The sequence below is a fragment of the Delphinus delphis genome, chromosome 19 (assembly GCF_949987515.2).
Source record: "Delphinus delphis chromosome 19, mDelDel1.2, whole genome shotgun sequence".
NCBI lineage: Eukaryota > Metazoa > Chordata > Mammalia > Artiodactyla > Delphinidae > Delphinus > Delphinus delphis.
Genome location: NC_082701.1, coordinates 23,875,856 through 23,900,191, shown reverse-complemented (window position 1 = coordinate 23,900,191; position 24,336 = coordinate 23,875,856). Strand labels below are relative to the sequence as shown.

The following is a 24,336-nucleotide window of genomic DNA, read 5'->3' as shown; positions in this document are numbered from 1 at the left end:
CACTTTCAGGTTCATATGGGGGGACTTCCCTGGTGGTCCAGTGCTTAAGACTCAGCTCTTCCACTGCAGGTTCATATGGTAATCCTATATATGTGTACATCATTTAAAATCATATAAAGCAAAAAAGGGCAGATTTCCAAGTGGTCCAGTGGTTAGGACTCAGCGCTCTCACTGCCGGGGCCCGGGTTCAGCCCCTGGTCGGAAAACTAAGATCCCACAAGCCACGCAGGGCGGCGCGCCCCTCCCCCCCAAAAAAATAGAATACAGCACTTTAATTGTCATTTTTTAAATAAGGAAAAGTCTTATTTTCAAACTTGTTAAGTAGAGAATTCCCATGTGAATTGATCCCTTCATCTGTCTGATTTTTAAACTTTTCACCTAGCAATTCTGTCTCTGCTGTCTAGCTTAAGACTGAGACCATTGATATATGTAATACGTATACATATTCATAAAGAACTGCATTAGCTAGGTTATGCTGCAGCAACAAACCACCTCCCAGTCTAGGTGGCTTAAACAGTGAAGGATTTGTTTCTCACTACATGGCCATGATAGATGAGCAGGGGAGCTCTGCCCGTGTCACTCAGTGATCCAGGCTGATGGAACCACCACCTTCTTGTACACTATTGGTCACCGTGCTAAGAGGGAAACGAAGTCTGGAGGGTCTCTCACTAGCTCAGAAGTGATTCACGTTGCTTATTTCGCAACATGATGGCCAGATCTAGTCATGTAGTCCCATGTAACTAGGCAGGGCCAGGAAGCACAACACTGCCGGTACCAGGGAGACAGCTGAAAATATATAATAAACAGCACTGTTCTTTTGGTCACCAGATAGTCGATCTACCCTCTCTCACAGGCAAAATACACTCACTTCCTCCCCAAGTAGAGAACCCCAAGGTCCTATCAAATCATGGCATCAAGCTTGAAGTCCAGGATCTCTGAGTGATGCAAGGATGTGATGACTGGTGGTCTGTTCGTGAGGAGATGATGCACATAATAGTCTCTACATCAGGCCCAGATGTTGCTCTTTCTGATCCATAGATTTGTGAAAGAAATTGGCAAATGATTGGCTGCCGTCACATACAATATACAGTGGTGACTAGCGACAGGATGATAAAAAGAAACACTCCCATTTGAAAGGGGGAAGAACAGGAGACATATAGCAGTCAGTGGACTGCAGCAAATTCTGCAGTTCCTCTGAGCAGTCATTGAGAGGACCCCTCCAGGGATGGGGAATGTTCTCGAAGAGACCCAGACTTGGCTCCTTAGCTCACTTGTCTGTTCTTTCTTTGCTCCCGTAGCTCCATCTTATTGGACCTCCTCCTCCTCTTTTTCCTATTATGTTCCTTGGCTGTATCCCAAATGGACAATGAGGAATATACCCCTTTAAGGGGACGAACAGCTTTCTTAGTCCACTTCCTGCCGTAGATGCCTGGGACCCCAAAGATCATTTTAAGAAGGCTTGAATAGTCATAGGCTCTCAAGCCCAGGCTGGTGGTCGTTTTGGCAGTATAACTCTCAAAAACTTAGTTGGATTTTTACTTATTTGTTTCCAGTCAGCTCCATGTGCCCTAGCCACGTCCACCAGTCTTTTCTAGCCATACTTCATAGATTTGCTGCATAACTCTGCCTTGTTGGTCTCATACTTCTTCCTTGACTTAATTTTGAATACAGGTATTTCTGCCATAATGCCGTATATGCTTTCCTGAATTCTGCAAAATTGCACACTAAAATAAACAGGGCTTATGGGAAAAACAGGATTGGGCAGACCACTCAAAAGCTGTGGAACACTGTAACCAGTGCACTAATAAAAGCAAAATTAATTAAAATAAAAACAGTAGCATATTAAATCTCCAGCGGCGTGTGCACTCAGCATCAGTTGGTTGGAGCTTTACAGACTCAGTCCCCTGGGTGCTTGTTTCCGCCTCTGAGATTTTGGGGTGTTGAAGACATTTACGTATAATAGGACTAATTTCATTACAGTAAAAATTTGATCTATGGTATGGTGTATGCTTCAGCAATCAAAAACTTTCTTTCTTTTTTAAACACAGGAGGAAAAACATATACCCTCAACTTCACCAGATATAAAGTGGAAAGTGCAGTGGTTCATGAAGCAGCTGAACCAGCCACAACTTGCATTAAAGGAAGGTACAGAAGTGGGATGCTTAGCATTTTTCTTAGTGTTTTCATATATTGCTAAAGCTTTCTTTTTAATTTGGGAAAGCTTTCTCCTGATCACTTCGAACAGGAAAATTTCGTATAAACCAACATGACTTCTGTGTTATATTGACATCATTTCCCTGTTTACTAATAGCATTTGAACTAGTTCACATCAAAGAAACATGCTTTGTAGCAAAACAGACTAAGAGACTGCTTTGGTGAGAGAACCTCTCTTTAGTCTCTTTTTAGAAAAGCTATTTTATTCAGCGCTACCTTAATCAGTTGGGAGGTTTTATCAGTGGTTGTGAAGGCCAAAACTTTCGCTTGATCCTTGCCTCAAGACTGAATTCTGATCGGCATTTGTAGCTCAGAGACCTTCTCAGTTGTGTGTTAAGCACCTGCTTCTTCTAACCCTACAAATCACTGACCTTCTGGACTCCTTTTTTTAGGATTGGAAACTGACTGATTCTTTTCTGAATTCATCCTTTTCAAATAATAATTTGTCAAATACAGCCAAGAGTAACCAACACACTCTTTTAATAGTCCATTTTCCCACTAGAGCTATAAGTTTTTATGGCATATTAACTCTCGTCACCACCGTGCAATATGAGCTGCTCTCCTTTTAGCCTCTGATAACTTTTTCCTTGCCTCCTTCTACCCAGCTCCTAAGCCTTCACCATATATTTTAGGTTTTTTGGTGAGGCAGCACCACACTTCTGGATTCCACCTGTATCAGCTAGGAGAGGCCAGGTTATGCTGCAGTAGTAAACAACACAAGATCTCAGTGGCTTTGTAGTGGGAAGCAGCAGCATAGCACAGGGAGATCAGCTCAGTGCTTTTCGACCACCTAGAGGGGTGGGATAAGGAGGGTGGGAGGGAGGCTCAAGAGGGAGGAGATACAGGGATATATGTATGCATATGGCTGATTCACTTTGTTGTACAACAGAAACTAACACCTAACAGCATTGTGAAGCAATTATACTCCAGTAAAGATGTATTTAAAAAAAAAAAAAAATCTCAGTGGCTTTGAAAATATGCTCTCCTTCAAATTAAATAAAAAACAAAAAAATTTAAAGATCCACAGCCTTATGCATATCCTGTGGGTCATTTTGTTACTTGGTGTCCCAGGTTGATAGCAGTCAGAGCAGTCATCACCTTAAGGATCGCTGGTCCCTGTCTCAGAGGGAAGAGAGGTCTGGAGGGTCTCATATTGCTCTTCCATGTATCAGTTCTACTCAGCTGTACTGGCTGGAAATAGTCACACAGCCCCACCCAACTACAGGGGAGGGGGCAGGGTCAGAAAGTGCAGGTCTGTCATGTGCCCAGAAGGGCTAGGGTCAGGGGTATTTCAGAAAAACAAATTGACCACTACCACAGAGGATATCCTTTCATTTATTTTTCTTTGTCTTCATGATTTTGTTTTATTCCTCTCTTTTTCTGGTTAATTGAATTTTACTGTCTCTCCTCCCTTGCTTAATTTGAGATAATTAATGTGGTTAAGTTTATTTACTGGTACTTGTAGTAGTTTACATTATTTCCACGGGTCAGAAGTTTGGGCAATACAAAATCAAGCTACTATGATTTTCCTACTTAAAATGCAAGGTACAAAACTGATGCAAAAAGGTATGTGGTTACAGGAATAATTGAGTTTTAATTATTTTGGAATGTCATTTGTCATAGTAGAAATAGACCATGAGCTTTGGAGTCAGGCAGGCCTGAAGTCAAACATTGCTTCTGTCATTTAATAGTTAGGTGATCTTAGACAAATAATTTGACCTCTCAGAGGCATAATTTCCTCTTTTATAAATACAAAAAAGTATAAATATATCTATTCAGATGTCAAGTAAAACATGGTGGCACTTATCACCGTTTCTTTCTGAAATTCTACTAAAATGAAAGTAAAATAATTTTTTATAATTAATTGATTGATTTGGCCACACCACGCGGCTTGTGTGATCTTAGTTCCCCGACCAGAGATTGAAGCTAGGCCCTCGGCAGTGAAAGCACAGAGTCCTAACCATCGGACTGCCAAGGAATTCCCTAAATAATTTTTTTAAAAGAATAAATCCATAAGGAGAGAAAATGGAAGAGAGACAATAGCAGAGGAATGATAGAAATAGTTGTGAATTACGTATTATAGTCATAATAGTGTAAGCAATAAATCACTTAACAAAAAAGTGATACAACTATATGGGGAGGATGAAGGAAGAGTTGGGAGCAATAAGGTAAGAAAACTATAGTGGGAGACAAGTGGTACTATCTAAAATTGAAAAAAAAAAAAGTCAAGAAATAGAAATACAATCACAGGGACTTCCACGGTGGTCCAGTGGTTAAGACTCGGTGCTTTCACTGCTGAGGGCCCAGGTTCAGTCCCTGGTTGGAGAACTAAGATCCCACATGCCATGCGGCATGGCCAAAAAAAAAGGAAATATAATCAAATTGTTTAGAAATATGAAAGTACATACAAGGGGAAGGGGTTTAGGAACCGAGATGGTGGAATAGAAGGACGTGCTCTCACTCCCTCTTGCGAGAACACCGGAATCACAACTAGCTGCTGGACAAACATTGACAGGAAGACACTGGAACTCACCAAAAAAGATACCCCACATCCAAAGACAAAGGAGAAGCCACAATGAGACGGTAGGAGGGGTGCAATCACAGTTAAATCAAATCCCATAATTGCTGGGTGGGTGACTCACAGACTGGAGAACACTTATACCACAGACGTCCACCCACTGGAGTGAAGGTTCTGAGCCCCACGTCAGAGTTCCCAACCAGGGGATCCAGCAATGGGAGGAGGAATTCCTAGAGAATCAGACTTTGAAGGCTAGTGGGATTTGATTGCAGGACTTTGACAGGACTGGGAGAAACAGAGACTCCACTCTTGGAGGGCACACACAAAGTAGTGTGCACATTGGGACCCAGGGGAAGGAGCAGTGACCCCAGGGGGGACTGAACCAGACCTACCTGCTAGTGTTGGAGGGTCTCCTGCAGAGGCGGGGAGTAGCTGTGGCTCACCGTGGGGACAAGGACACTGGCAGCAGAACTTCTGGGAAGTACTCCTTGGCGTGAGCCCTCCCCGAGTCCACCATTAGCCCCACCAAAGAGCCCAGGTAGGCTCCAGTGTTGGGTTGCCTCAGGCCAAACAACCAACAGGGAGGGAACCCAGCCCCACCCATCAGCAGTCAAGCGGATTAAAGTTTTACTGAGGTCTGCCCACCAGAGCAACAGCCAGCTCTACCCACGACCAGCCCCTCCCATCAGGAAACCTGCATAAGCCTCTTAGATAGCCTCATCGAGGAGAGTGCAGGCAGCAGAAGCAAAAAGAACTACAATCCTGCAGCCTGAGGAACAAAAACCACATTCACAGAATGATAGACAAGATGAAAAGGCAAAGGGCTATTGTACCAGATGAAGGAACAAGGTAAAACCCCAGAAAAACAACTAAATGAAGTGGAGATAGGCAACCTTCCAGAAAAAGAATTCAGAATAATGATAGTGAAGATGTTCCAGGACCTCAGAAAAAGAATGGAGGCAAAGAACGAGAAGATGCAAGAAACGTTTAACAATGACCTAGAAGAATTAAAGAACAAACAAACAGAGATGAACAATACAATAACTGAAATGAAAAATACACTAGAAGGAATCAATAGCGGAGTAACTGAGGCAGAAGAACAGATAAGTGACCTGGAAGACAGAACGGTGGAATTCACTGCTGTGGAACACAATAAACAAAAAAGAATAAAAAGAAATGAAGACAGCCTAAGAGACCTCTGGGACAACATTAAAAGCAACAACATTCGCATTAAAGGGGTCCCAGAAGGAGAAGAGAGAGAGAAAGGACCCGAGAAAATATTTGAAGAGATTATAGTCGAAAACTTCCCTAACATGGGAAAGGAAATAGCCACCCAAGTCTGGGAAGCGTAGAGAGTCCCATACAGGATAAACCCTGGGAGAAACACGCCGAGACACATAGTAATCAAACTGGCAAAAATTAAAAACAAAGAAAAATTATTGAAAGCAGCAAGGGAAAAATGACAAATAACATACAAGGGAACTCCCATAAGGTTAGCAGCTGATTTCTCTGCAGAAACTCTACAAGCCAGAAGGAAGTGGCATGGCATATTTAAAGTGATGAAAGGGAAGAACCTACAACCAAGATTACTCTACCCAGCAAGGATCTCATTCAGATTCAATGGAGAAATCAAAAGCTTTACAGACACGCAAAAGTTAAGAGAATTCAGCACCACCAAACCAGCTCTACAACATATGCTAAAGGAACTTCTCTAAGTGGGAAACACAAGAGAAGAAAAGGACCTACAAAAACAAACGCAAAACAATTAAGAAAATGGTCATAGGAACATACATACTGATAATTACCTTAAACGTGAATGGATTAAATGCTCCAACCAAAAAACACAGGCTTGCTGAATGGATACAAAAACAAGACCCATCTATATGCTATCTACAGGAGACCCACTTCAGACCTAGGGACACATACAGACTGAAAATGAGGGGATGAAAAAAGATATTCCATGCAAATGGAAATCAAACGAAAGCTGGAGTAGCAATACTCATATCAGATAAAATAGACTTTAAAATAAAGGATGTTACAAGAGACAAGGAAGGACACTACATAATGGTCAAGGGATCAATCCAAGAAGAAGATGTAACAATTATAAATATATATGCACCCAACATAGGAGCACCTCAATACATAAGGCAACTGCTAACAGCTATAAAAGAGGAAGTCGACAGTAAGTGGGGGACTTTAACACCTCACTTACACCAATGGACAGATCATCCAAAATGAAAATAAATAAGGACACAGAAGCTTTAAATGACACAATTGACCAGATAGATTTAATTGCTATTTATAGGACATTCCATCCAAAAATGGCAGATTACACTTTCTTCTCAAGTGCGCATGGAACATTCTCCAGGATAGATCACATCTTGGGTCACAAATCAAGCCACAGTAAATTTAAGAAAATTGAAATCATATCAAGCATCTTTTCTGGCCACAACGCTATGAGATTAGGAATGAATTACAGGACTTCCCTGGTGGCACAGTGGTTAGGAATCCACCTGCCAGTGCAGGGGACACGGGTTCAAGCCCTGGTTCGGGAAGATCCCACATGCCGCGGAGCAACTAAACCCATGTGCCACAATGATGGAGCCTGTGCTCTAGAGCCCGCGAGCCAAAACTGCTGAGCCCAAATGCCACGACTACTGAAGGCCATGTGCCTAAAGCCCATGCTCTGCAACAGAGAAGCCACCCAATGAGAAGCCCGCGAAGTGCAACGAAGAGTAGCCCCCACTTGCCACAACTAGAGAAAGCCCGCGCGCAGCAACAAAGACCCAAGGCAGCCAAAAAAATTAGTTAATTAAAAAAAAAGATGAATTACAGAGGAAAAAAATGTAAAACACACAAACACATGGAGGCTAAACAATATGTTACTAAATAACCAAGAGATCACTGAAGAAATCAAAGAGGAAATCAAAAAATACCTAGAGACAAATGACAATGAAAACACGATGATCCAAAACCTATGGGATGCAGCAAAAGCAGTTCTAAGAGGGAAGTTTAGAGCAATACAAGCCTACCTCAAGAAACAAGTAAAATCTCAAATAAACAATCTAACCTTACACCTAAAGGAAGTAGAGAAAGAAGAACAAACAAAACCCAAAGTTAGCAGAAAGAAAGAAATCATACAGGTCAGAGCAGAAATAAATGAAATAGAAACAAAGAAAACAATAGCAAAGGTCAATAAAACTAAAACCTGGTTCTTTGAGAAGATAAACAAAATTGATACACCATTAGCCAGACTCATCAAGAAAAAGAGGGAGAGGACTCAAATCAATAAAATTAGAAATGAAAAAGGAGAAGTTACAACAGACACCGCAGAAATACAAAGCATCCTAAGAGACTGCTACAAGCAACTGTATGCCAATAAAATGGACCACCTGGAAGAAATGGACAAATTCTTAGAAAGGTATAACCTTCCAAGACTGAACCAGGAAGAAATAGAAAATATGAAACAGACCAATCACAAGCAATGAAATTGAAACTGTGATTGAAAATCTTCCAACAAACAAAAGTCCAGAACCAGATGGCTTCACAGGTGAATTCTATCAAACATTTAGAGAAGAGCTAACACCCATCCTTCTCAAACTCTTTCAAAAAATTGCAGAGGAATGGACACTCCCAAACTCATTCTGTGAGACCACCATCACCCTGATAACAAAGCCAGACAAAGATACTACAAAAAAAGAAAATTACAGACCAATACCACTGATGAATATAGATGCAAAAATCCTCAACAAAATACTAGCAAACAGAATCCAACAACACATTAAAAGGATAATACACCATGATCAAGTGGGATTTATCCCAGGGATGCAAGGATTCTTTAATATATGCAAATCAATCAATGTGATAAACCATATTAACAAATTGAAGAATAAAAACCATATGATCATCTCAGTAGATGCAGAAAAACCTTTTGACAAAATTCAACACCCATTTATGATAAAAACTCTCCAGAAAGTGGGCATAGAGGGAACCTACCTGAACATAATAAAGGCCATATACGACAAACCCACAGCAAACATCATTCTCAATGGTGAAAAGCTGAAAGCATTTCCTCTAAGATCAAGAGCAAGACAAGGATGTCCACTCTCACCACTATTGTTCAACATAGTTTTGGAAGTCCTAGCCACAGCAATCAGAGAAGAAAAAGAAATAAAAGGAAGCCAAATTGGAAAAGAAGAAGTAAAACTGTCACTGTTTGCAGACGACATGATACTATACATAGAGAATCCTAAAGATGCCACCAGAAAACTACTAGAGCTAATCAATGAATTTGGTAAAGTTGCAGGATACAAAATTAATACACAGAAGTCTCTTGCATTCCTATACACTAATGATGAAAAATCTCTAAGAGAAATTAAGGAAACACTCCCATTTACCATTGCAACAAAAAGAACAAAATACCTAAGAATAAACCTACCGAGGCTTCCCTGGTGGCGTAGTGGTTAAGAATCCACCTGCTTATGCAGGGGCACGGGTTCGAGCCCTGGCCCAGGAAGATCCCACATGCCACGGAGCAACTAAGTCTGTGTGCCACAACTACTGAGCTTGTGCGCTAGAGCTCGTGGGCCACAACTGCTGAGCCTGCGTGTCACAACTACTGAAGCCCACGCACCTAGAGCCTGTGCTCCACAACAAGAGAAGCCACTGCAGTGAGAAGCCTGCACACAACAACAAAGACCCAACACAGCCAAAAATAAAAATAAATAACAAATAAATTTAGAAAAAAAAGAAAAGAATAAACCTACCTAGGGAGACAAAAGACCTGTATGCAGAAGACTATAAGACACTGATGGAAGAAATTAAAAATGATACCAACAGATGGAGAGATATACCATGTTCTTGGATTGGAAGCATCAATATTGTGAAAATGACTATACTACCCAAAGCAATCTGCAGATTCAATGCAATCCCTATCAAATTACCAATGGCATTTTTTACAGAACTAGAACAAAAAATCTTAAAATTTGTATGGAGACACAAAAGACCCCGAATAGCCAAAGCGGTCTTGAGGGAAAAAGATGGAGCTGGAGGAGTCAGACTCCCTGACTTCAGACTATACTACAAAGCTACAGTAATCAAGACAGTATGGTCCTGGCACAAAAGCAGAAACATAAATCAATGGAACAAGATAGAAAGCCCAGAGATAAACCCATGCATCTACGGTCAACTAATCTATGACAAAGTAGGCAAGGATATACAATGGAGAAAAGACAGTCTCTTCAGTAAGTGGTGCTGGGAAAAGTGGACAGCTACATGTAAAAGAATGAAATTAGAACACTCCCTAACACCATACACAAAAATAAACTCAAAATGGATTAGAGACCTAAATGTAAGACGAGACACGATAAAACTCTTAGAGGAAAACATAGGAAGAACACTCTTTGACATAAATCACAGCAAGATCTTTTTTGATCCACCTCCTAGAGTAATGGAAATAAAAACAAAAATAAACAAATAGGACATAATGAAACTTAAAAGCTTTTGCACAGCAAAGGAAACCATAAACAAGACGAAAAGACAACCCTCAGAATGGGAGAAAATATTTGCAAACAAATCAACGGACAAAGGATTAATCTCCAAAATATATAAACAGCTCATGCAGCTCAATATTAAAAAAAAAAACAACCCAATCCAAAAATGGGCTGAAGACCTAAATAGACATTTCTCCAAAGAAGACATACAGATGGCCAAGAAGCACATGAAAAGCTGCTCAACATCACTAATTATTAGAGAAATGCAAATCAAAACTACAATGAGGTATCACTTCACACCAGTTAGAATGGGCATCATCAAAAAATCTACAAACAATAAATGCTGGAGAGGGTGTGGAGAAAAGGGAGCCCTCTTGCACTGTTGGTGGGAATATAAATTGATACAGCCACTATGGAGAACAGTATGGAGGTTCCTTAAAAAACTAAAAATAGAATTACCATGCAACCCAGCAATCCCACTACTGGGCATATACCCTGAGAAAACCATAATTCAAAAAGAGTCATGTATCACAATGTTCATTGCAGCTCTATTTACAATAACCAGGACATCGAAGCAACCTAAATGCCCATTGACAGACGAATGGATAAAGAAGATGTGGTACATATATACAATGGAATATTACTCAACCATAAAAAGGAACGAAATTGGGTCATTTGTAGAGACGTGGATGGGTCTAGAGACTGTCATACAGAGTGAAGTAAGTCAGAAAGATAAAAACAAATATTGTATATTAATGCATATATGTGGAACCTAGAAAAATGGTACAGATGAACCGGTTTGCAGGGCAGAAATTGAGACACAGATGCAGAGAACAAACGTATGGACACCAAGGGGGGAAAGCGGCGGGGGGTGAGGGTGGTGGTGTGATGAACTGGGAGATTGGGATTGACATTATACACTGATGTGTATAAAATGGATGACTAATAACAACCTGCTGTATAAAAAATAAATTAAAATTTTTTAAAAAATAATAAATTTTTAAAAAAGAAGAAGAATACAAGGGGAAGGGGAAGAGGAACAGCTAAAAGGAACACTTTTGTCTCAGGTATGGGACTCAGATGGGATGGAGCAGGCAGAGGATGGCTGCTTTTTTATAAACCTTGCAGTATATTTGACTTGTAAAGCTATGTATGATTTTTTTGAGTGATTACTTTGATAAAAAATTTAAAATCAACCCCAGGACTTCCCTGGTGGCACAGTGGTTGAGACTCCGCCTGCCGATGCAGGGGACATGGGTTTTTGCCCCGGTCCGGGAAGGTCCCACATGCCGCGGAGCGGCTGGGCCCGTGAGCCATGGCCGCTGAGCCTGCACGTCCGGAACCTGTGCTCCGCAACGGGAGAAGCCACAGCAGTTGAGAGGCCCGCTTACTGCAAAAAAAAAAAAAAAAAAAAAAAAAAAAAAAAAAATCAACCCCAAAGTTTTGTAGTGAATATTAACTAAAAATAAAAAATAATGAGCACCTTTACAATTCTGTGCACATAGCAGGTATTCAGTAAATACTAGTTTCCTTCCTTTTGTCAATTAATAGGGTATGTGCTTGCAGTGATATTCATATGACTCAGAGGTTAGGTGGTTGGCTAAGCAGCAATGTGAGGTATGTCACAAAGCAAATTATGTGCCTTTCTCATCTTTTTTTTTTTAATGGATGGTTTTATTTTTCTTGGAGCCATGTCAACCTTATGGTTACTGTTTCTTAGAATTTAGACTTCTGTGCAGCTGACACTTCAAAAATCACCTGGTCATTGAGTGGATCTAGAGAGCTATGCATAGAACAAATTTAAAAGTACTTAGCCACTCTGAAATTACTCTAAGAAACCTGAAAACAATGATATCTATACCTAGATTATAAATTATTTAAGGCCAGTGACGTTTCTCTCTCTTCTGTAGTTGTCAATTCGCTGCTTTATTTTCGTGGTCCACAGTGCCTAGCCCACTACTCCCTTTGTTCCATGAGCTCTCACTGTGGTGGATGGTGGTGACTGATACTGAAAAGAAAACCAGCCAGCATAAGGTCCTTACATGTTTCATGGACAACACATATTGTGTAACTGGACTGTAAACTCCTTGGGGACACAGACCATATATTCTGCCACGTCAGTACGTCCAGGATAATGAATGCCATGCAAAAACAGATATTCACTTAGTCATCAAATATACACTGAACACCTACTAAGTGCTGGTAGTCACTCTGCTAAGCTCTAAGAATACCTCAGTGAACTGGACAGGCAAACTCCTGCTGTCTTAGAATTTACATTCTAACAGAATGTTTGCTGAGTTCATGTAACCCAGTAAAATGATGGCCCACGATGAACCATTTAAGCAGGATAAAGAATTGTATATATAAAGAGTTTAATCATTTTAAGATATGTTTGTTGTATGATGTCAGTGCATGCTATAAGAAGGAAATAAGAGACATCTGATCTTTTTTGTCTTTGCTTTTCTTTGCAGATAAGATGCTCCACGTCATTTGCAGCTTTCTTCAAAAGAAAAATCACTAGTGCTCTGCTCTTGCCATAATACCAAACCTTTTGACTTATGCTTTGGTGCTGCATCACTGGAAGAATTGCACACAGGTTCCAGGAATACCTTTTTTTTCATCTGAGTGATCCTTTGTGGATGGAAAAGGATTTGAGTCTTAATAATTGCCCTGTTTTAAAGCTATTTCTCTATAGTCTGAACTGCTTCATAAATTAGGCCACTTACCAAGGAGCCACACAGTCAGTTCTTGTCAGGAGCTGGTTGAAAACTGTGCTGTGCATGTAGCAGGGATGGCACAAGAAGACAGCCGTCGTGGTCAAGTGCCACCTACCTTTTATCATGGTGCCAACCAGGAGCTTGACCTGTCCACCAAAGTGTACAAAAGGGAATCAGGAAGTCCTTATTCTGTGTTAGTGGACACCAAGATGAGCAAACCACATCTCCATGAAACAGAGGAGCAGCCGTATTTCAGGGAGACAAGAGCAGTGTCTGACGTGCATGCTGTGAAAGAAGACCGGGAGAATTCTGATGACACAGAAGAGGAGGAGGAGGAGGAAGTCTCCTACAAAAGGGAGCAGATCATAGTGGAGGTAAACCTTAATAATCAAACATTAAATGTATCTAAAGGGGAAAAGGGTGTCTCTTCTCAGTCCAAAGAGACTCCTGTTCTTAAGACAAGCAGTGAGGAGGAAGAGGAAGAGAGTGAGGAAGAGGCCACGGATGACAGTAATGACTATGGAGAAAACGAAAGGCAGAAGAAAAAGGAGAAGATAGTGGAGAAGGTCAGCGTTACACAAAGGAGAACGAGGAGAGCTGCCTCTGTTGCCGCAGCTGCCACTTCCCCTACTCCCAGAGCTACAAGAGGTCGTAGGAAGAGTGTAGAGCCACCTAAGCGTAAGAAGCGGGCCGCAAAGGAGCCCAAAGCGCCAGTCCAGAAAGCTAAGTGTGAAGAGAAAGAGACTCTGACCTGTGAGAAGTGCCCCAGGGTGTTTAATACTCGCTGGTACCTGGAGAAGCACATGAACGTTACTCATAGGCGCATGCAGATTTGTGATAAGTGTGGCAAGAAGTTTGTCCTGGAAAGTGAGCTGTCCCTTCACCAGCAAACAGACTGTGAAAAAAATATTCAGGTAGGTTTCATCACCAAGAGGGCAAACTTTCCAGGATAGAACCTGGCTGTTCACACTCACCTGGTATCTGCCCAAGAGAATAAATACCATAGAGGCCGAAGGGACAGTTTTCACCAATTTATCTTTTTAAAAGCCCCTGCTTTGGTCTTTTCAAAAGCAGCCTTAACATTTTCTTTCAAAAGCATTAAATTTAACTGACGCTGGACTAGTGGGAACCCAGGTACATTGGAAGGGGGATCTGTTACAGGTGATTGACAAGGAGGTAAAGTCAACACCGACTTTGCACTGAGATTTACTCTTGTAAGACATGTAATATAATTCATTCTGGCATCTTCTGTGTCAAGGTGGGAGATATCAAGGAAAGGTCAGGAGTAGAGAGAGGTCCTTTTCTAAGGTTTGAAAGGATGCCAGATGCTAGTGCAGCTGATGGGGACAAAAACCATAATGAATCAGACTGGTGGAAATGGAAGATCTCCAGGAGTGAGTTTGCTTTTGCCAGTGGAGAGATGACAACACTAAATTTGTCAAGAGGCTGAGCCCATGGGAATATGCAGACTTTAAACGAGGCTGAGCTGGTTGAAAATGTTGCCCACCTGGCAGTAGGGTTATATAATGCTACTGTGCAGTATTGTTAAGGTAACAAAACATGGTATCCAAACCAGGCTAGTCCTTGAAAGGACTATATTGTGATAGGTTAAGAAGTGTGCTAATTATATCATGTTGAGTGAATTATATTATGTTGAGCTATGTTGGTTTGCACATGTGAATGCATATTAATGAATATTCGTAAAAGGTAAGTCTATTAATGTCTCCAAAAGATATGTAAAATAGAAATTTCTTGTACCATATTTAAGCTAAACTTCTTTCAGAAGATGAAATTGTTTTGTTTCAGTGTGTTTCTTGGAATACTCCTGATTTGGAGTGCTCCTTATTTTTCACGTTTCTTTCTTGCTTTTAATCGACAACCAAGATCATTGCTTTACTTTAAAGAGGTTTTTTTAAAAATATAAATTATATTTGCTAAAAATTCACTGCTTTTTGATTCGTCAGTTGTGACTTGATCTCTGACACGCTTGGTAAATAAAAGAAGACTGAATCATGGTGCCTACCCTCCAATAACTACTGGTGCCCAGGGCCTGGTTCTGAATTGGTTGCTGTTGCAACTGTTGTTCAGGCCAAAAGGAGTGCAATGCTGTGCTGCACCCTAGGGGTCAAACTTAGTTCTGTGATGATTCGTGGCTGAAAAAGGTATATCTTGATCTTGATGTTATATAGTTTTTTTTTTTTTACTCAAATTTGCTTCATTAAGTACAGAAAACATTTAATAAATCCTTTTTTTGTGTGACTTTCTTCACTATTCCTCACCATAATTTCATTTAAACTTGTATTTAGGTTTTGTGGATTCTGCTAAAGGAACTCTTTTTGCATTTCTAATCCTGATGACCTGGTAACAAGTAAACATTAAAACTGTGCCCGACAAAATAGCTTATAGGAGTTGTCTGTCCTTCTCTCGAACAGTATCCAACCGGAGGCTTATCTTTGTGACTCTCCTCAGAGTCCTTGTTTCCTGACGGGATAATGTGTTCAGAGATCTTTATTTACAGTGAATAACAACTTGCTCCCTTCAGCATCCCAGAGTCTGATGGTTACCTAGAACTTCCTAATATTGCTTTTAACCATTTTATTTTGATACATGTTATGATAGCCTAGACTAGTGATGATCCATCGTACAGGGAACCAGGCAGGACCGCCTGTGTCTCCTGCAGATGCCTATGTGAGAGATCCGGAGCTGGGCTCTCCGGGAAAGGGGAGGATGAGGCCAACAGCTGAGGGGTCATATTAAATTCTGCCAGGGGGGAATGTTTAATAGAGAAAATTAGATTTGGGAAAATACAATAAAATCTCAATAATTTGTGTCAATGAAGGCTCCAAATGCATTCTCTAAGCTACAAAAACATTGTTATATTTCTACAGATATATAACCATTAACGTACGCTTTATCTTGTTTTTATTTATGTTCATTTAAAATTAGTTTGTATTCTCTGGAAAACACGTATTAACTGCATAGTAACCCACGTGTAGGAAACAGCTGCTCTTGGTAATCCATATATTAAAAAAAAAAAAACTTGAAGGTTCTTTTCAAAGGTATAATGCTAATTCGGTCAGTTCTTTGACATTAGTGGGACTTCCTTTTTGCCTTACGTTTTGCCATTGTCGTCATACTCCCAAAGTGTCTCTAAAAAAATTCATCTTGGAAAATAGAACATGAGGACGTTGGTGTTGGAATCTGGACTCCGTGGATTTGTTTTGGATTCTGGCCTGTGCCATGAATCTAAAGCACACCCGTTTCGTGGGACTTCCCTGGTGGTCCAGTAGTTAGGACTCGGCGCTTTCACTGCCGTGTCCCAGGTTCAATCCATCCCTGGTCAGGAGAACTAAGATCCTGCAAGCTGTGCAGCTTGGCCAAATAATAATAATAATAATAATAAGGCACACCCATTTCAGCTGCCAGTCAGCAGGCGTGGCTTTCTGGAAGCTCCTATAAATAAAGATTATTTCTATTTATCCTGCTCAGTGTGTTTCCTGTAATAAATCATTCAAGAAACTCTGGTCCCTTCACGAACATATCAAGATCGTCCATGGATATGCAGAAAAGAAATTTTCCTGTGAAATTTGTGAGAAGAAATTCTATACCATGGCTCACGTACGGAAACACATGGTTGGTAAGTCTTTTCTGTTGCTTTTCTCGTACACCTATAATTTTCCCTTGTTTTTTGGTGTGTTTTATACTTTGGATTGGGCAGGATATGAGGAACTGCCGTATTTGAATCAGCTTTGACTTGTTGAAACTAAATACAACATGTCTTCGGTGAGCATCACCAAATTGGATGGTAGAGTCCTCCACACCCAGGTTTCTTTGCAACGTTGTTATTTTTTCCTTCAGAACTTTGCCGTTTAAGCCTCACAGATGAGAGAACAATCAATTAAGGTGGCAGGACCACCTTACAGTAGGACGTATCTCTTTTCCCATTTGAGCCCTTTGGTGGACTGTTTTTGAGTATAAGTGCATTCTGTGTTGCAGCACACACGAAAGACATGCCATTTACCTGTGAAACCTGTGGAAAGTCATTCAAACGCAGTATGTCACTCAAGGTGCACTCCTTGCAGCACTCTGGAGAGAAGCCCTTCAGATGCGAGGTAAGGCATGTGCTGCCCACCAGGCCCAGGCATGGGGGCTGGCTTATGTTTACGTGGTGAGCCGTGGGAGAGAGGTGTGCCTCGTGCAAGGCACAAGGCTACGTTTCCCCAGAGCCGTCAGACCCGTGCTCTGAGCGTTGCGTTATCTCACTGCTGGATAGAGAGCGGTCATTTTTAACACAGAGTTAACTCAGATTAGGTTAAGTTTGGGAATAACACGTGACGAGTCATTTTACTTTTCTCAGTAATTCAGAGAAGTCAGATATACTTCAGGGATAATTATTTGGGAAATTTTCCCTTTTATTATAACTCAGCTACGGAAATATAGCAGAGCCAAATAGTTGACACAAGCAGGTTCTATTTTGAGTATGAAAAATATACCTAATCTCAGGCTATGTAGGGTGGGCGCAGGTAAAGCTGCTATGCTTGGCATTCAAAAATCTCCACTGTGTCCAATGCAGAACTGTGACGAAAGGTTTCAGTACAAGTACCAGCTACGCTCCCACATGAGCATCCACATTGGGCACAAACAGTTCATGTGCCAGTGGTGTGGCAAGGATTTCAACATGAAGCAGTACTTCGACGAACACATGAAAACACACACTGGTAAGAATTTCTTGGGAAAGGTACAGATATGTCTCAAGCACTTGTTAATGATCACCTGTGAGTCTGTTTACTTAAAGTTCTAAGCCACGAGTCTGCATTCTAAGTGCAAATTCCGCTTTAAATAAACCTGATATATAAAAATACAAATTTATAATACCGAAAAGTTAGGCGTTCATAATTTTATTTATTTAAAAAAGGACTGTTAGTGCCTTTTAACTGTGGGTTCCTTCGAGATGATGGACTCTTTATTTGGGACACAGGATCTCCTGAAATTGTATGAAACTTGTTTTGCATATGTGTCTATGTTATTTTTCTAAGGAAAGGGTTCTGGGTCTTTAAAAAATGGAGGCCAGGCTTTTTTTGTTTTATTTATTTATTTTATTTTTGGCTGCGTTAAGGTCTTCATTGCTGCGTGCGGGCTTTCTCTAGTTGCCGTGAGCGGGGGCTACTCTTTCGCGGTGCGCGGGCTTCTCTTTTCAGTGGCTTCTCTTGTTGCGGAGCACGGGCTCTAGGTTCACGGGCTTCAGTAGTTGTGGCACGCGGGCTCGGTAGTTGTGGCTTGTGGGCTCTAGAGCACAGGCTCAGTAGCTGTGGCGCACGGGCTGAGTTGCCCCGAGGCATGTGGGATCTTCCTGGACCAGGGCTCAAACCTGTGTCCCCTGCATTGGCAGATGGATTCTTAACCACTGCGCCACCAGGGAAGTCCCTGAGGACATTGTTTTTAATAGGATACCCTCTCAATATTCTTAAAATTTGATTGGATTTTATTTACCAAAATTCACTACTTTTTACGAACACATCCATCAAATGAGTTTAAGTAGTATTTTAACTACATTGTGTTTTCAGAGGTATATGCTTCATAGCGTCGATTTGAGTCTTGAAAGCATTGGATCACACAGCCTCCAGGAAGCTAGTTAGAATAATAGCCCCCTGTAAACACTGGGGCATTGTACGTCTGTCTTATCTTGACGCTCTGGAATTAGCTGTCTTGGCACAAATTGAACAGTGTGAAACATATTTCAAGTTTCTAAATAAAATCTAATCACAGGATTCTAGGTTCTATTAGTCTACAGAGTAGCAGAGCCAGAAAGAACCACAAGACATTATCTTCCTTACCCTGCTTAACTAGTGGTGAGGAAGTTCTGCCCGTAGCTGCGCCTCTGTAGTTCCCATCTCTGTTAAGTCCAAAGAAAAACACCTGCCTGGTGGGCTTCTTTCCCATTCAGAGCAGGACCTCTGATTTCAAGGAATAAGCTAGAGGAAGAGCCATGAGAGGAGTTTACGTAAATTACATCTCAAAAGGTAGTGATAACTTTGAAGCCTAAGTGGATAGCAGGGTATGTCAGAGTATTTTAACAAATTCTCCTCTTAAAATCTGGTGGCTCTTGGATAGGCTCTTAGTTCTGAGTAGCTTTTAGGGTGCAGTTTTCTGTTAATTCAGCAGGAAACTATGGAACTAGACAGAAAATGAGTTTTTTTGAAGGCAGAAGCTGTGTCATATTTACACACGGTGCTTGGCACATAGTAGATGCCCAGTAAATGTTTGTCGCAAGATTGGAAGGAACCTCCACCACTTAAGCCTCTGCGCTCACCTTCTCTTTTCTGCCTGTCTCCCTGCGCTTCTTCCTCCCGGGTCCCCCCTCTCTCCTTCTCCTTCTGCGTTTCTTACTCTTTCTTCTTTCCCCTTTGTCCTTCTTTCTTTCTTCAGGCCCTTGAATGTCCATAATATGAAACTGAAGTGTACATTTTGTGATTAATGTATAAGTTGAATAAAACTTTATGCTAAGTGTTCTTCTTTGACCAAATAGGCAAGCTGAACATTCCCTGTTTCTTCTAAAGGAGTACAGCCACCTAAATTCACTTAAGTTTTTATTTTTCTCATTAAAAGTAGTAGTACATACTTATTAAAGTATATTAGAAAATATGAAAATTGAAATGATCTATAATCTTATCAATGAGAGATGACTACTGTTAACATTTTAGCACATATTTTTTTAATTCTATAGTTTCTTAATATACATATAGATACTATGCATAGGTGTTTATACGTTCATGTATATAGTAAAAAAACAAAAGTTGGGTCTTTACGCTCTGTTACAACCTGCTTTTTATTTTACTGTATTATGTCATTAACAGTAATATCATTTTAATGGTTGTATAATAGTCCTTCTTATAAATTTGCTGTAATAATAGCCATCATTTATTATGCACATGTATGCTGAGTACTATCTTAAATACTTTACATACATTATCTCATTTAATCAGTATAACCTTTACAGTGGTCCTGTTAAGGATGTTATCTCTATTTTATTTAGCCAGTTCCCTTTTGGACATTTAGATGATTTCTATTTCCAATTTTTCTACTGTTATAAATAATACTGTGACAAACAACTTTGTGGCTAACACAGCCATGATTATTTACTTAGGATAAATTCCTAGAAATGGGATTATTAGGGCAAAGGGATGTGTATAGTTTTAAGACTTGGTGGTATGTATTGCAAAATAGCCATCCACATACACTCTTACCAGCTGCGCGTGAAAATACCCATTTTCCCAACCCTATCCAATGCTAAGTAAAATCATTGTTGAATTAATAGGTGAAAAATGGTTTCTTACTGTGTTAATTTGCACTTAATTGCTAAGTAAGATTGAACATTTTTTTTCATATGCTTGTTGGGTATCAGTATATTTTCTTTTCTGAATTGCTTGTGCCTTTTCTGTATTCATCTTGCCATTGCAGTGTTTGGCTTTTTCTTATTGTTTATGATAGCTCTTTATATATATAGCTCTTTGTATATATTTATATATATGGGACCTTGTCTAACACCGATGTTAAAATCCTTTTCCCTGGTTTGCATCTGCCTTTTAGTATTGTTTGTAATGCTCACACTGGGAAAGCGCTGGATGGTGGAGTTGGACACACCTGGCTCTGCCGCTCACTAGCAGTGTGACCTTAAGTGAATTATGCAACCCCTGTAGGCCTCTGGTTCCTTGGTACTAAATAAGGATTACAATAGTACCTGAAAGGATCCGAGAAGGGTTAGCTTTTAAAGAAGAAAAGGGATAGGTCTTTTAAGGCTGGATGAAACCACATTTAGAGTACGTTTTGGTGGGGGTTAAGGCCATTGCAGGAACTGACACTGATTGGGCTGTTTCTTTGCAGTTAAAGAGAAGTGAGGTAGATCTTATCTAGGGAAGCCGACCAGCCCTCAGGCAGGGTTTCCTGGGATGGTGTGGACATGGGGTGAGTTCAACATAGAATAATTGTTGATTCTCTTTGTACCAGGCACAGTGCTCAGTGCCGAGGGATACAGGATGAATTAAGACCTGTTTTTTGCCCTCAAGGAGCTTACAGTCCAGTGGTAGTGATGATGATGATGATGGTAATAGCAGCACTAAAATGCACTGAATGTCTGCCATGTACCAAATACTGTTCTAAGCACTTTCCTCGAATTTCTAACTTATCGCAATAACCTATTATTATTATCTTCATTTTTCAGATGAGGCTCAGAGAGTAAAGAACTTGTCCAAGGCAGTCTGACTCCAGAAACACATACTTAGTTACTCTGATACAAGTAATAAAATGGAGGGATACGCAGGACATCATGAGGGCAAAAAGCACCAGCCCAGAGTCTGGTTCTCAGCTTCCAGAATTTGTCAGTGTACCCGAGCAGATGAGGGTCAGAGGGATTGATCTGTGCTAAACAATCTTAATAATATATAAATAAAGTTGCTAATTTACAGTGAAGAGCCTGAGTGACAAGTGCTTCCGAACTCTTACGTTCTTTGGTCTGAATATTCTTTGCCTAAAATAAATTTATATGAGAAGCTAAATTATAATCACAAGATCATCAGGGACAGAAAATTACAGCAAAGGAAGGTAATTGAGTGATCTTAATTGTGAGTACCATCCTTCATGGAATCCAAGAAGCCATCAGTTTTAAGACAAACCTCATTTATCTATCACTAAGGAAATGCTGCAAATTAAAGAATGACACGTCACCGATGGTTATGGTATATGTCAGTTTCACAGATGTAAATATTTTGGGGGAAAGGCATGTCTTAGAATTAACTAATATTTATTTATAAATATTAATCAAGAATCCACTAAACGGGGCTACTGTAGCGAACAAGACTGAAATAGTCCCTAGATTCACAGAGCTTACAGTCACGTTGGGGTGATAGACAGGCAAGGCATAACAGTGGTTTGGTGATGAGAGCACAGTAAGTACAACTAAATGAAGTTGGTTAGAGTTTGATGGATGGGGGGAGGAGGGGAGGCAGGGAGTATAGTAAGACACGATACTGGAGAGCAGTAAGCAAGTACCGCATCACAGAATAAGCCATGTAAAAACGTTTGAGCTTTATTCTGAGGACAGTGGGACGTTCTTCAGTGGCTTTAAGCAGAACGTGACACATCTGAAAGGTCGCTCTGGCTACAGTGTGGAGAGTGGATTGGAGGATGGGGAGCAAGAATAGAGATGGTGAAACCAGTCGGGTGGATATTGCAGTAATCCAGGTGAACGACTGTAACGTGATGGTAGGCCAGATATATAGATGCACAGATTTCTGATGCTGCTCCAGGATATTCATAAGCAGACTGGGGTGCTTGTGTTCATTGGCCAGACCACTTTTTCCTTTGAAAGTTCAAAAGACAGCTAAGTAGCCGAATTCCTGCTCTTTCTATCTTCCCTGCAGATTCTGTCTTCATTTGTTATGTGCGTTCTTCAGACTCATTACAGTACCGTTTCTTATCATTAGGTTAGCTTTATCTGTATGTAACAGTTAGGTTACATCATAAGATGTATTGACATACGTGCTTTCTAGTTACCCTGATGGACTTAGCTGTTAGTACCTCCTCCAGCCACCCATTTACTAGCACTTCCTTAAAGTGGGACATTGTGCAGGTGGTTGATTTCAAATGTTACATTTTGATTTTTCCTTGTTTCAGCCTCATTGTAATCTTACTTTGAGGTTTCAGGGAAACCTTATCATCAGTCATTAGCACAGTTAGGAGATGGGGCCTCATGAATAATGAGAGTTAGAGTTGGGTGGGTTTATGTCTGGAGTAACAAATGTGGAAAATTTGGTAGGACATCAAGAAATGGATAAAAGATTACTAAGTAGTTAAAAGGACCCATTTAAATTTGAATACATGGATTTATGGTAGGCCAGTTCTAATAGTTTTTAGTCTTTCTGCGGCAAATCATTATAGCCTAGAAGACTACAAATGAGAGATGGATGATGAGAGAGATCCAGGACTGGATCCGGGTTTGAGCACATAACAGAAAGTTACATGTCCACGCATTAAGTAAACTGTCAATGAATAAAGTGTCTAGTGAACCTAGGAAGTGATTAGTGAATTAAGTGGAGAATGTTTGCTTGTATTAGACTAATAATTCAAACATTAGGTCCTTAGGCTCTGGTTCCGCATGGCTGTTAGCAGCGAAGACTGTTAACTCTGGAGAGTCAAGGAGGACGGGGTCAAGGGGATTGATAGGTTATCAAACAGGTGTGCTTTGAAAACATTTTATTATACAAGTAAATCATGTTTAGTTTAGAAAACAGGAAGTACATATAAGCATCAAAAATAGAGTAAAATAAATAAATAAATAAATAAAAATAAATTTAAAAATAGAGTAAAATGTCACTCATAATCCCATTATCTAGAGACGATCACTGGTAACATTTGTTGTATTTCTTTCCATATGTTCCTACACGTATTTTTCATTAAAAATGGATAATACCATGCGTACGTGTTCATAACTTGCTTGTTTTACTTAATGGACTATAGATAATAGATTATAGATTTTCATGTCAGTAACTACATTTCTATACTTTTATAATATTGTTTTTAGTGGTACTCTCCATTAGCTGGGCATACCACAGCTGATTTAATCAATTCCATTTAACATAGAATTTGAAGTTTTTAATTGGAGGAAATGGATTAAAAGGAAGGAACACAAGCCAGGACAGAATTTATCTAGAAAGATGTGTGTGAATCACAGTGAAGAGCCTAGCAGTGGCAGTGATTGAATAATGAAAGGTAGGAAGATAAAAGAAATATTATAGTCAGCAAATAGTACCGGTAACTATGGAGAAAACTGATCCCCCCTGACGGTTCGATTCAGTCTCTCATGGGAAGTGAGGAAAAGTCTGGCTTCCATGGAAGGAAGCAACAGGAGATGTCAGTTTTCAAAGGCAGAGAGAAGAAATAAGGACTACAATATGGATAAAGGGGAGTTTGCTCGTAGTGTTAGAAGGAGTCCCAAAGTGGAGGAAAACAGTAAGAAAATAACATTCCTTTGTGTGTTCAGGAATGCACAGAACGTTGAGGTGTGAAGCGCCGTTGTTTTACGTGTCTGGCGCCAGACTGCAGAGTTTTAAATCCTGCCTCTCCACTGACTGTAGAGCCTCCAGCAAGTTTCTTAATTAATTTTCTTAATAGCGTACCTACCTCATAAGGCTGTGAGGATCACCAGAGGTTAATAAGGTGTCAAGGGATTAGAACAGTGCCAAGCACACACTAAGACTCCATACACAACAGCTCTTATTTATACAGAGTAGAATAAGGACACCTGTTAGAAACAAAGAGAGTAACAATTGAAGTGAGAGCAAACTCTTGCAGCAGGAGCTACAGTAGAGATACAAGCGACATTCACTGAGCATTGGTGAAG

The 24,336-nt window shown here is 40.3% G+C and overlaps 1 protein-coding gene across 2 annotated transcripts in view; it reads left to right on the top strand.

Moving 5' to 3' along the window:
• The window catches only part of ZNF652 (zinc finger protein 652), a 71,262-nt gene that overhangs the window by 35,660 nt on the left and 11,266 nt on the right, over positions 1-24,336 (top strand). The window contains exons 2-6 of one of the 2 annotated variants that reach the window (XM_059997068.1): positions 2,049-2,145; positions 12,696-13,855; positions 16,431-16,578; positions 16,938-17,053; positions 17,515-17,659. In XM_059997068.1, the coding sequence (XP_059853051.1) occupies positions 13,016-13,855; positions 16,431-16,578; positions 16,938-17,053; positions 17,515-17,659 (1,249 nt within the window). In that variant the 5' untranslated portion in view covers positions 2,049-2,145; positions 12,696-13,015. The remainder of the gene's footprint in view (positions 1-2,048; positions 2,146-12,695; positions 13,856-16,430; positions 16,579-16,937; positions 17,054-17,514; positions 17,660-24,336) is intronic. The other variant, XM_059997069.1, reaches the window with a different exon arrangement.